This window comes from Furipterus horrens, unplaced genomic scaffold (assembly GCF_987537825.1).
Source record: "Furipterus horrens unplaced genomic scaffold, mFurHor1.1.pri manual_scaffold_4, whole genome shotgun sequence".
NCBI lineage: Eukaryota > Metazoa > Chordata > Mammalia > Chiroptera > Furipteridae > Furipterus > Furipterus horrens.
In genome coordinates, this window is record NW_028327174.1 from 30246508 (window position 1) to 30258787 (window position 12280).

General features: G+C 36.2%; 1 protein-coding gene across 1 annotated transcript in view; it reads left to right on the forward strand.

Annotated features, from left to right (window-relative positions):
- PIK3C2G (phosphatidylinositol-4-phosphate 3-kinase catalytic subunit type 2 gamma) overlaps positions 1-12280 on the forward strand; it is a 283426-nt gene that overhangs the window by 155599 nt on the left and 115547 nt on the right. Inside the window, exons 20-21 of the mRNA XM_090275472.1 lie at positions 3374-3554; positions 7867-7974. Coding sequence (XP_090131598.1) covers positions 3374-3554; positions 7867-7974 — 289 coding nt within the window. The remainder of the gene's footprint in view (positions 1-3373; positions 3555-7866; positions 7975-12280) is intronic.

Sequence of the window (12280 nt, forward strand, 5' to 3'; positions counted from 1 at the left end):
AGGTCTCTCTGAGTCCACCATGATACCCTTACTTTAGGTCAATACCTTCATGATGTCCTATGTCAAATGTGCTCAGACACCCAGGTTATACTTTCTTCTTTTCTTGCTCACTGCCTCTCGTGCTTGATACCGTCAAAACCTATAACAAGCTAGGTGTATGCATTTACCCTCATTTTAATGTTGTCATTACTACAGTCAGTATGACATGTACAAAATAATATCAAATCAAATCATCCCTGGATCTTGCAGACAGTAGGATAAATAGGTCTCTGGCTTTTTGAGATTTACCTCACAGTTTGTAAACAGTAACAATGCCTGCATCTTAAAAGCCCGATTATTCAACACCAAATCTCACTTGATACCTCTCAGTCCCTTGGCCTTAACTTTAAGAAAAATTTTACTTAGTGTAAGCAATACTGTTTCTCCCAGGTGACAAGATATTTTGAAGAGGATTTTTGAATGCACAAGAGAGCGTAGCCAGCTGTTTTCTACAGTCTTATAAACAGAGGCGGTGGGTAAAAACTACGGCATGAGGTGTTTACCACTTCCTATGATGAAGGTAACTGATGCAGAACTGAGTGACCGTCCACCCAAAACTGTAGAGCCAACTTTCTCTGAAGTTGTTTAAAATGAAAGAATGTGTTCATTTCTCTTGCCACTAAAAGTGGCTGTTTCTCTCGTCATATTCAAAACTCTATCATTTCAATTTTGCAATGTGTAAAAACAGACTCTTCATGAAACTGGGTAAAAAGCCACAGAGCTTGAACCAGATCTCACCAGGAGAACATGTCACCTTGCAGGGATGCAGGGATAGAATGAGGCTATTCTACTAGGAAAATAATCACAATAGAATACACTTTTACATTTTTTAGAACACAGTCGCATATTCTCCCTGCAAATCTCCATGCTTTGTTTTATTTTGAGCAAGATCAAACTGGGTTTTTCCTCCTAGAATTAGCTGCTCATGAGAGAAGCAAATACATTTCTAATACTATAAGAATTAAAAGTATTATCAATATAAATTATATGATTCTGACATTTCCTATGACCTGCACCTACATATATAATTTTTCTTAAATTATTTTAGTAAAAATTTGACTTCTGTGCAGATAACTTTTTCTTTTAGCATATATATATAGAGTTAAGTGGTGATAGAGTTATATTTATTTACTAGAACAGGTAAAAAATATCTCTAAAAACAAGTAACTCAATATTCAAAGTATATAAAAATTCTGGCCAGGATTGATATGGGACACAGAAATACTCTGCCAATCATCTCCTTGTTTCACTGAAATTCAAGTGGACTGTAAAATGGTATATTATCAAAGTCCTCAAAATAGTATGAAAATCTGAGATATACAATTCTACATAAAAAGTTTGAAGTTTTACTTGTTCTTGCTTGCATTTTCAGCTTTCCAATTCACACTCAAACAACGCTCAGTTTCTTCAAGCTTCCAAATAATGTCATGACTCACTTATATGTGTGACATTTCAAAATCTCTCCAAAGGGGTGGGCAGGTACACTTTTTATTGTTACTATTATTCTTAGATTGAAAAAGCATCTTTAGCCCCTTGAATTTTTTCTTTAACGCTTTCCAGAAGTAAATAAGAACTATTTTTCCACTCAAAGTTTATATTTTTTCTGTGAAAGTAAAAGAGGTGCTAGAAGATAACTTGGCTTCATAACAATGGAAAAAAGGAAGCATTACATATACCCCCCCAAAGTGAAGACACATTCAATTAATTTTTCAACTTAAATATGTAGGAAAAGAAAACACAGAACAAATAAAAGTAATGTATTTGTTATAGTCTCTATAATATATATGTTGGTCAGAGATGTAAAATTAAGAATGAAGAATAAAACTCATCTATGTATTCATTGGCTGCTATGCATTTAATTCTTTCTATTTTTGTATTTCATTCTCATAATAATTTTCTTCTAGTTCCTTGAATGCTAATATTTTTCAGGGCAGGAGAAGACTAGAGACCAGTTAAGATTAAAAGAATCAATCAGAGAGAGGTTAATATTTAAAGAAATTAGTTTTTTATGCTATTTTAATGTTTTAGAGCTTGATAGAAAGTAAGGTTTAAGCACATGGGAATTAATTTCAAGGCAATAGAAATTGTCACTTGGAAGACAGAGTATTCAAATATTTGTCACTGCTCCATTACCTAGTAAAGTGTTCTTAACTTTTTTTATGTTCTGCGCTTCCCAGGTCTTTGACGTGAGCAGAATACCAGGCAGTGACACAGCTGGCTTGGGGAGGCTGAGAGTTACAGATGAATTAACGTTTTTTGACTGCATAGTTACACATTGTGCTAAGCCTTTTCAAATGCATTAGTGCAATCTATTTCTATACAGCTATGTAGAGTTGAAGTTATTGCTTTATTTTACAGCCTTGTTAAGTAACTGGCCTAAGTTACTCTTAAGTTGTGGGGCTGGGACTTGAATCCAGAAATGCCAGAAAATAAAAACCATGATCTTGCTTTTATAATATCTTCCTCTAGGTAATCAAGGGGAGGTGCTATCAGAAAGAGCAACATAGAGACATATGACAGTATGAAAACATCTTTTTTTAATATTAAAATTATTTTTTATTTAGTGCCATTTAATCTTTTAAAATTTTTATTGAATTTATTGGAATGACATTGGTTAATAAAATTATGTAGGTTTCAAGTGTACAATTCTATAATACAACATCTTTATAATGCATTTTGTGTTCACCACCCCAAGTCAAAATAAAATAACAAACAAAATAGAAACAGACTCATAAATACAGAGAACAGACTGACAGCTGTCAGAGGGGAGGGAGGTTGGGAGATGGGTGAAAAAAAGTGAAGGGATTAAGCAAAGGAAGAAACTCATAGACCCAGGCAACCGTATGGTGATTACCAGTGGAAAAGGGGGTGGGAGGAGACAGAAGAGGGTAATGGGGGGGTGATAGGGAGGGAAGCAAACATTATCTTCTGAAGAAAAGCAGAAAAAGATGGGGGTTGAAGGCTGATTTGCAAAATAGTACAGTCACTTATAAATACTATTTCTAAAATTCTTTGTTCATATTTCAGTAAGTCAAAAATATGCTCTCAAGAAAAGTACTCGTTATAGGATTAAGAAGCCTGAAGGAAGAAAAAGTGCATTGTGAATTGAAATGAGAAAGTGCAGGTCTCTTATTGATTCTTCACTTTTGGAATCTCATTAGCTATCAGATGGAACGTGATGACTGCCAACAAATAAACATTTCTCCCCTTCTAGCCTGTTTAACTGCCCAGAGCCACCAAATACAGATTAATCTGAAATGCATTTATTGTTCCTGGTGGAGGGGGTTAAAAATCAGCTTTAGATACAAGAATTCTTTTTCTCTCTTTCCTTCAGGCTACTAAAGGATGCACAGAATGAAGCTTATTTTAAAAGCTGGTATCAGAAGCTGCTGGCTGCTCTCCAATTCTGCGCGGGAAAAGCCTTGAGTGATGAGTTTTCCAAGGAGATGAAACTTATCAAAATTCTGGGAGATGTGGGGGAAAAAGTCAAGTTGGCTAGTGACCCTCAAAGACAGGTTTGTGGGGAAATCAATCTTTATGGAGTGAAGTATTTTGTTTTTAATCTTTTGTTCAATTAAGTTTTAATTTCATAGCTTAGAAAGCAAACTTCTTGACTATACTTAGGTATAGGACACAAGTCAATTATTTAATCAAGCTTTTATTTATTTATTTGTTTGTTTGTTTGTTTATTTATTTATTTATTTATTTATTTACTATCTTGAAGTTAACAATAATGTCTATCACCAGGGCATGGCTTTTTTATCTAAGTAGCCATGTAAAATACATATCGTATCTGACAAAAGAGGCCACTGTAATGTAGAGGCAGTTTATGAAAAGAGCAGCTGAAGTAATTTCCTCAAAATGGCAGCACAACTCAGACTCATAGCAGAAGTATACACGGGGACTTTTTAGGGTTCCCTTGCCCAAGGTACAAAGTCTAGGTCTAGATTTTTATAACATTGCACTAATCAAAGTCACATTTTAAAAGACTTGCCAAAACAAATAAAATGAATTAAATGAGACATTAATAATGGTGTGGAATGTAATGTTGTTACAAAAGGTCATGATAGTCAAAATAATGTGCCTCTTTCATCACTGATTATAATAATATTGGACTTGGCTATTTGTTTTCTGGATCTAGTGAAAAAACGCTTGCTCTTTTTAATTATCTGCATCATTAGTTCCTTTCAGTGACATAGACCATTAAGTAGGTTCTCTGAAGTTCAGCATTCTAGATGCAGGGAGATAGGGGCATCCATTCATTGAATTAAGGACATCATTCAATAACAATTAAGTACTTAACTACAGACGAGGAGTTAAGAATAGAAAGATGACTAAAACATGAATCTTGTCCTCAAGGAAGCTCATAGTTTCTCTCCACCCACTGTTGAAAAATCAACAAGGGTTTTCAACAAAATGGTATGAAAATAGTAATAGGTAAAGTGTCCCAGAATTCTTTCCCATTCCAAGATTTTTTCTGCTGGAATTCACTTAATTTGGTAGAAATAACAGAAGCTATGTAACTCTACCTACTTAGGAGATACACACATAAAAATTATTTTTAAATGGGAGACACATAAACTCTGGTTACACAGAGAAGCCTTAAGGCACACAACATTGTGAGCAATAAAAAATTAATGATTCATCCCTATTACTATAAACTCATTAAGTATTATTTTTAATGTGTTTTATTGATTATAGTGTTACATTTGTTCCAATTTCCCTTCCCTCTGCTCCCCTCCACCTGGTGGTCCCCCTCCCTCCCCTTGTCCCCCACTTTTAGTCCATGACCATTGGTTGTACATATAGTTCTTCTCAACCTCTCTCTGTCTATTCCATTCCCTCCTACGATGTTTCTTAATTCCTATACCATCTCCCTCCCTCTCCCCATTCCCCCTCCCTGTTGACCTCCCCCCAATATGTTCCCCGTACCTATAGTTCTTTTTCCACTCTCGTTGCCTGTTTAGTTTGCCTTTGTTTCAATTCCCTAGCTTCTGTTGTTGTTTCTGGTGATGCAGTTTTCATTTTAATGTTCATAGTTTTGATCCTCCTTTTTCTAAACCAGTCCCTTTAACATCTCATATAACAGTGGTTTGGATCTAATGAACTCTTTCAGTTTTATTTTGTCCTGGAAACACTTTCTCTGTCCTTCTATTCTGAATGACAGCTTCGCTGGATAGAGTATTCGTGGTTGTAGGTTTTGGATTTTCATTGCTTTGAATATTTCTTGCCAGTCCATTCTGGCCTGCAGGGTCTCCCTTGAGAAGTCAGCTGATAGTCTAATTGGGACCCCTTTGTACATGATTCTTTTCTTCTCTTGCTGCTTTTAAGATTCTCTCTTTATCTTTAACTTTTGACATTTTGACTATAATGTGTCTTGGAGTGGTTCTCCCTGGGTCCAGTTGTTTTGGAACCCTCTGTTCTTCCTGGACCTGTAAGTCTATTTCCTTCCCCAAGTTTGGGAAGTTCTGCTTTATAATATTTTCACATAATTTTTCAATTTCTAGTTCATCTTCTTCGCCTTCTGGCAAACCAATGATTCTTATGTTGGGCCTTTTATAGCTGTCCCAGAGGTTTCTGATCCTCTCATCCTTGCTTCCCATTTTTTCTCTCTGCACTGGTTGACTGTTCGTTCCTTCTCTATGTTCTGGTTTGTTGATTTGAACCCTGAATTTTATTTCCTCACCATCTGTCTCATATGAGGTTTTGTTCCTTTCAGTATGGGTGTTTTTCAATTCTTTCTCATCTTTTTCCAGATCTCTTGTTAATTCTGTAAGCCACCTGATAACAATGGCCCTGAACTGAGCCTCTGACAGGTTTCTTTTTTGTTCATCTGTCAGGTTCTTCATCTGTTGCCTGGTGAGCTGCGCCACCGGGATTTCTATAGTTGTCTGCCTCATTTTGACAGATGCGTTTTGTTTTCTTGGGCCGGCTATAGGGGGCAGTGCCTGTGTACTCGTCACAACCCAGCAACCGGCGCAGATCTGCAACCTTTCTCGCTGCGCTGTAGCCCTTTGTCGTCACTGCCCAGCAACCAGTGGCTACCCGCAACCTATTTCTCAGCGCTGTGGTGCTTTGTGTGGGGGCGGGGGTCCAAGATGGATTCCCGCAGTTATTCCGCTAGGAGACCGGGATCTGTCCTCCCGCCCTCTGGGCCCCACCGTTTGAGGTGATGTGGTGGCTGCTTTTCCCAGCGTTGGGGTCGCAAGCTGCCGGGGTTTGACTGCAGCTGAGATTGCTCTCCCTGCCGCTGTCCCTGGTGCGACCGCAAACAGCACCACCCCCTTTCGCTCTTCTTACCTGCCCAAAGGGCGCCGCTGGTTTATAACTTTGTACGTTGGGCTTCCGTGTAGTTTTATTTTCTGGAATTTCTAGTTATCTTTTGTTTTGAAGTAGTTGTATTCCTCTCTAGTTGTAGAGGGAGACCGAGCGTGTCCGTCTAAGCCTCCATCTTGGCCGGAAGTCCTCATTAAGTATTTATGAGATACACAAAGTGTTAAAAACAAGTCATATAAATTGGTTTAAAATTTACAAAATTTGTGTATAGGTTTGGTCATTATTCTTTTTTTAAATTCTTCACATTTTTAAGATGCACACTATAGTTAAATAATTCTGGTTCCTTTTTGACCATTTGCATCATATTTCAGAGGGATATTCATTATTCTCTTTTAAAAAGTACTTATTTTACATTTACTGGCCAATTATGTGATAACACTGCTCCATATCAATATAGGAAGAGAAAAAGAAAGAGGTGGGAGAAGCATTTATAATTTTTCACCATTTAAGTTACTTTTTTTTAAGCACTCATTAAACCTAACTATATGAAATGGAGAAATTTTAATTAAATGAAGAGAGCAGAGATCATCCTTCATGATATTCCTCAGGCAAATCCAGGCATAGATAAGACAAAGGAGGACCAAAAGAGTGCCATGGTGGAATTTTGCCTCATTTCTCCACTTTGCTTTTCTGGATTCTAGGAGCAGTAGATTCTAATATTTGCCAATGAGCCAGGAGAAAGAGCTAAGAAACTCATGAGAGTCAATTGATTTATTAATGTGACACCCTCATTTTTAGAATCAGGCTTAAAAAGTTTTGAAAAGTGGGCTTAAAGGAGCTTTCTTATTTTTAAATTATTATTATTATTTTGTTTTTAATTATTATTGTTTCCCCCTCTTTTTGTTAGGGGATACACAATTCTAAAAGCATTGTTTGTGGTCTCAGACCTTCCACAAATATTAGGGAAGAGGGGTGTGGAAGGGACTAGTAAGCCAGGTATCAGAAATGTACTCTTTGACATTTATTAAACTATTTATACCTACTGCTGTTCCTGACAATTACCAATTGTCTGTGATTATAACTTTTGTTATTATTGCCCATAATATATGTGAACTTTCTCTAAACTGTACTATTACTAGTAAATGTAAATCTTGAGAGTTACAAACTAAATTTTAGGAAATTATCAGAAATGAATCATATTAATAATTACTTCAAGCCAGAACTGAAATTTGGTGGGCTGCAGGTCAAGTCCAACCCATCATGTTTTGTTCGAACAGAAGAATGCTTTGTTTTGGTTTTACTTCTAACTGAATTTAAAGTTCTTTAGAAAGGTCATGCACTGATTAATTCCCCATTTTTTCCCAGCACTCCCTATTGTTTTTAGCCTGCTGCCTTCTCAAATGTGGCTACATCACCTACCTGACCCTAAAGCATCCAAGTGTGCAACCCCTGAATTAAAGTTTATTTAATCAATACAAGAAAATTATAACTTGAAGAAATAGTCAAGTTCTTTACAGTTTCTAAAATGCTTTTTCTTATGATTCATCACAGGAGGTACTGAAGAAAGAGATTGACAGACTAGAAGCACTCTTTCAGAATATAAATACCTGTCACCTTCCTCTGAACCCTGCCCTCTGTATAAAGGGGATTGATCGTGATGTAAGTCAATTTATTCAGTCGATAAATTGAGTATTTTTGTTCCGTATTGTTTAGGTCACTGAATTTTTTTGAGATGGCAAAAACAATTTATAAAATCTTATTGCATTGTTTAAAGAAAACATTCATTCAAACCATGTGCTCTGTTTGATGTGCTGTGACCAGCTGGGATTACATTACCCTCATCAGATGATTTGTTGGTTTAAAAACAAACTATACAAAGTTCAGTGAAAAAAATAAAGATACTTCTCACTGAATGATTTCACAATTTATTTAAAATGGTTAATTTGGTGACATCAAGCAGGCTGAGTTTAATTTCATGCTTACTTAGATTATGTGCATACTCATGTCTAGTACACTGATATATCATTAGCTACAACATCTCCATTTTGATTCAATTTAAAATCCGCTGATGCTCATGTGTCAGTGTGCCATATAATACGTTTTGTGATTTTACTAATGCCTAGAAAGTCCTTCCTGGTGCTGTCACATTCATAAATCCCTTCCCTTCCTAAGCCTCTGTCAGCCACCCTTCTTTGACTTAGAGTCACCCTTTCACCTCTGTTCTCCATGAGCCTGATTATTCTCCTTCTCAAAAGCCCAAGAGTGGGAGCCAGTAATAGAGAGAATGACTGATAAGTGAAATTTAGAAGTGAAGAGGTTAAACTCATACATGCACAAAAAGAATGTTACTTAACTAAAGTTATAAGACAATCAAGAACACAAATCCAATAATTAGGAGAAAAATTAGACCATTATTAGTAAGGATATAAAAACTTTTGCTAAAAACTTAATACTATCATCTTCATAACTCTGCAGCTACAAAGACCCTACAAACTTTCCTAATATGCTGCATAAACATATTTTGAAAAATAACAAAATAAGGCATCAATTTCATAAATTGAGATATGTATGTCTATTTGGACTAAAATCCGAAACATCACTAATTTTTAAAGTTGTGTAATTTTTTAATTGTTAGCAGTGACTCTGATTAATGCTGAAGATATAACAGAAACTCAGCAGTTCAAAGACACAGTATCTTTAAGTAATAAGAACAACATGGATCATTGAGTCCAGATGGTTTTTTTGTTTCTGCCTTCTTGGTTTGGTGTTGTTGGTTAAGTAGACAACTTTTTTCAATTAAAATTACATAAGAGTTCTGGATTGTGCATTTGGGAATGTGGGGTGCTAGCCTTAATGATTGGCTGCTGTGCATATCGAGGTGAGCTGGTCAGACTTGGGGTCACCGCCCAGGAGTCACCATCTTAGTGTTGTGATTGGTGCCACACTCCCTTGCAGCAACCTGTCACCATTGGCACTTTTCCTGAGACTGGGAAGTGCCCCAAGTTAAGCCCCTTTTGTGCCCCATTGTCTCTGACCAGCTGTTTCTAGTACAAGGCTGCTGCACCTTTCATTCAACAATAAATGGGGCAGATATGGCGGGTGATGCCCTCACCTATAGAACATTTTAGTATGTGCTCTGGTCCTGCTGAACAGCAAGGTGTCTGAAGGGACATACATCACATCTGAAAATGCAATAAATGTGGCAAAGTTAACAACCAGAGTCCACACCTGGTTGGTCATCAGAGGACCCATACTGAAAAGAGCCTCTGTGAGTATAATGAGTATGGTAAGACCTTCAGACAGACGTATATATAGTCAGCCAATGGTTCATCTGAAAATCCACTGAGAGAATAAGGCATATGAATGCAGAGATTATGGGGAAAATTGTCATCCCTGCTCCCATCTCATTAAATACTAGAGACTCCATAATTCGGAGAAACCTCCTAAATATGATGAATGTACAAAAGCCTTCCCTCCATGTTCCCTACCCACTGGCTATCAGGTAGCCTTCGTTAGGGAGAAACCTTCTGAATGTCATGAGTGTGTGAGAACTTCACTCAGAGTAGAACCCTTTTCCAGCGTCAGGCACTTCACAAGTGAGAAACTTTAAAATGGAAATGAGTGTGGGAAAGTTTTATGTTCCAATGGAAACCTTCTCAACCATCAGAGAAAGCATACTGGGAAGAAGCTTATGAGTTTAATTAACATAATAAGGCCTTCAGTGAGAATAAATGTCTTATTTGGCATGAGAGCCTCCACTCTGGGGAACAAGCACAGAAATGTAGGCAGTGCAGAAAAGCCTTTCATCAGAACTCTCACGTTGTTGACTAGGAGCAAAATCACAGTGAGAAAAGCCTCTTGAATGCAGCCTGGCAAGACATTCAGTCTGGGTAAATGTCTTCTTTTATGTCACAGACCTCACTCAAGCAAAGAGCCCTATAAATGTGGAAGATATGCACTCAAGACTCACACTCCATTGTATAGAAGAGAACTCACACTGGTGAGAAATCCTATGAATGTACAAGTAAGGGAAGATCTTTGGTTACAGCACCAATTCATTAGTGAAGTTCACAGTTTATCAAACGTCAGATAGTTCACACTGGAAAGAAGCTCTATAAGTGTAGTGAATGTAGGAAAGCTTACAGTCAGCATTGTATTTTCATGACCACCAGTGAACTACGCTGGGGAAAAGCACGCACGCTTGGCTCAGTCCGTTTCTTCAAGAATGTCTCTACGAGGTGGAGAGCAAAGGTCTTAAGTTTGAGTTAAGCTTTCCTTGTAAGAATTCTCACCTTTGTCTCTTTTTAGAACCACTAATTACAGTGGACAATTTTCTATTTCCCTTAGGATCACTAAGAGATGGACCATGTGGGTGAATAGGAAAAACTTAATGCAATCTTTCTCCACTCCTGGGAAAATAAAAATCACACTTTTTTTTCTAATAGATTTCTTTTATTTCTAAAAATAATTATTTTAAATCTATTTTATTAATGTGTACGTCTTAAGAACCAAGGTCAAACCTTTCTCTCTTCTAGTTCTTCTATCTCACCATTTGTGTAAATTCATCTTCCAAGACTGATTAATTCTTTTCTATTTCTTGTTTTCAGCCCTCCTAATTTACTTTTAATTTCTACCCTAATTTCTCCTTGTTTGACTTTTTCTACCTAGAAAAACTTTTCTTTTACCTGCTTGCTAACTTATTATCTCTCACAATCTGCAAACCCCCGCTCATCACCAAAAGACTCTTCTTCTTCAAATGCTTCTTAATTCAACTGTGATAAATTGCCTTGTAAATTATTTTCAACTTAATGCATATGAGTATACATTCACACAAACCTTTTGTAAGCTCTTTGAGAGTGAGTATGGTGTCCCTTTCTGTTAGCATATAGATAATTATTTGTGTATACTAGTTGTTGAATATATAATATTTTTGACCTGACTCAAAAATATACTGCACGTGAAAACCAAAATATAAAACAACAAAACAAAATAGCTCTGAGTGATGTAGTTGAGGCAAGGGGCTAAGCCTCGTCTTCAGCTTCCCTTTTGCCTTGGGGGTCTCTTTGCCAGACTTGGGATTCTTCGAAGAGACCCCCAAGAATCTAATACATAATATATAAAATCCACTGGTCTAGGCTCATTTCTGGCCTAATAAAGACTTCCTAATTCAATATCATGACAGAAGGCCTTATGTTCCCTGATTGACTTAGTCTTGTAACAAGAATTCATTATTCACCAAACAACCTCACCCATTTATTATAAAACTCAAACTGATTCAGTAAGCAAGGGTGTCTGTTTGCTACAGGATTAGGTGAGATTTATGTTGATAGTTTAAGTTAGATCCTTTTCTCTCAGCTTCTACTGATTTAAGGCATCTCAGAAATAATGATATTCAAACTGATCCTTCAACATATATTGATATAATATATTAATTAAGTTGATAAATTAAAAGTATCAAGTTCTTTTGCTTTTCTAGTATTGATTGCACTCTTCATGTCGACACGAACTGACTAATAGCCTAAAGACACATAGCCTTTTAACACTCAAACAATTATAAAAACATAAAATGAAAATAAGCAATAAGAAAAGTATAATGGAAAGTTCAATATTGTAAAGCCGTAAATGGAAACTCAAAGTATAATAAAAAAATGAAAAGAGAAAAATATATGTTGTACTCATTTTTGCACAGGTAAGAAAATATTCATTAATAAAAGGGGAAAAATGGATGTGTTAATTTTTTGAACTACCTAATTAGTGTCAGGTTCATATATCTATTTCAAAAATGTATAAGATAAGAGTTATTATTCCCATTTGACAGTCCAAATTTGAACTCATTTAAGGCTTTCTTAACTCATATCTATATCCATGTTTCCTTAGTATGATGCAGAGAAGAAATAATTAAAATAAAATAAAAATTTTAAATAGCAATTTTATCTTCTAGATTTTAACAAACTAGCATGAGTGC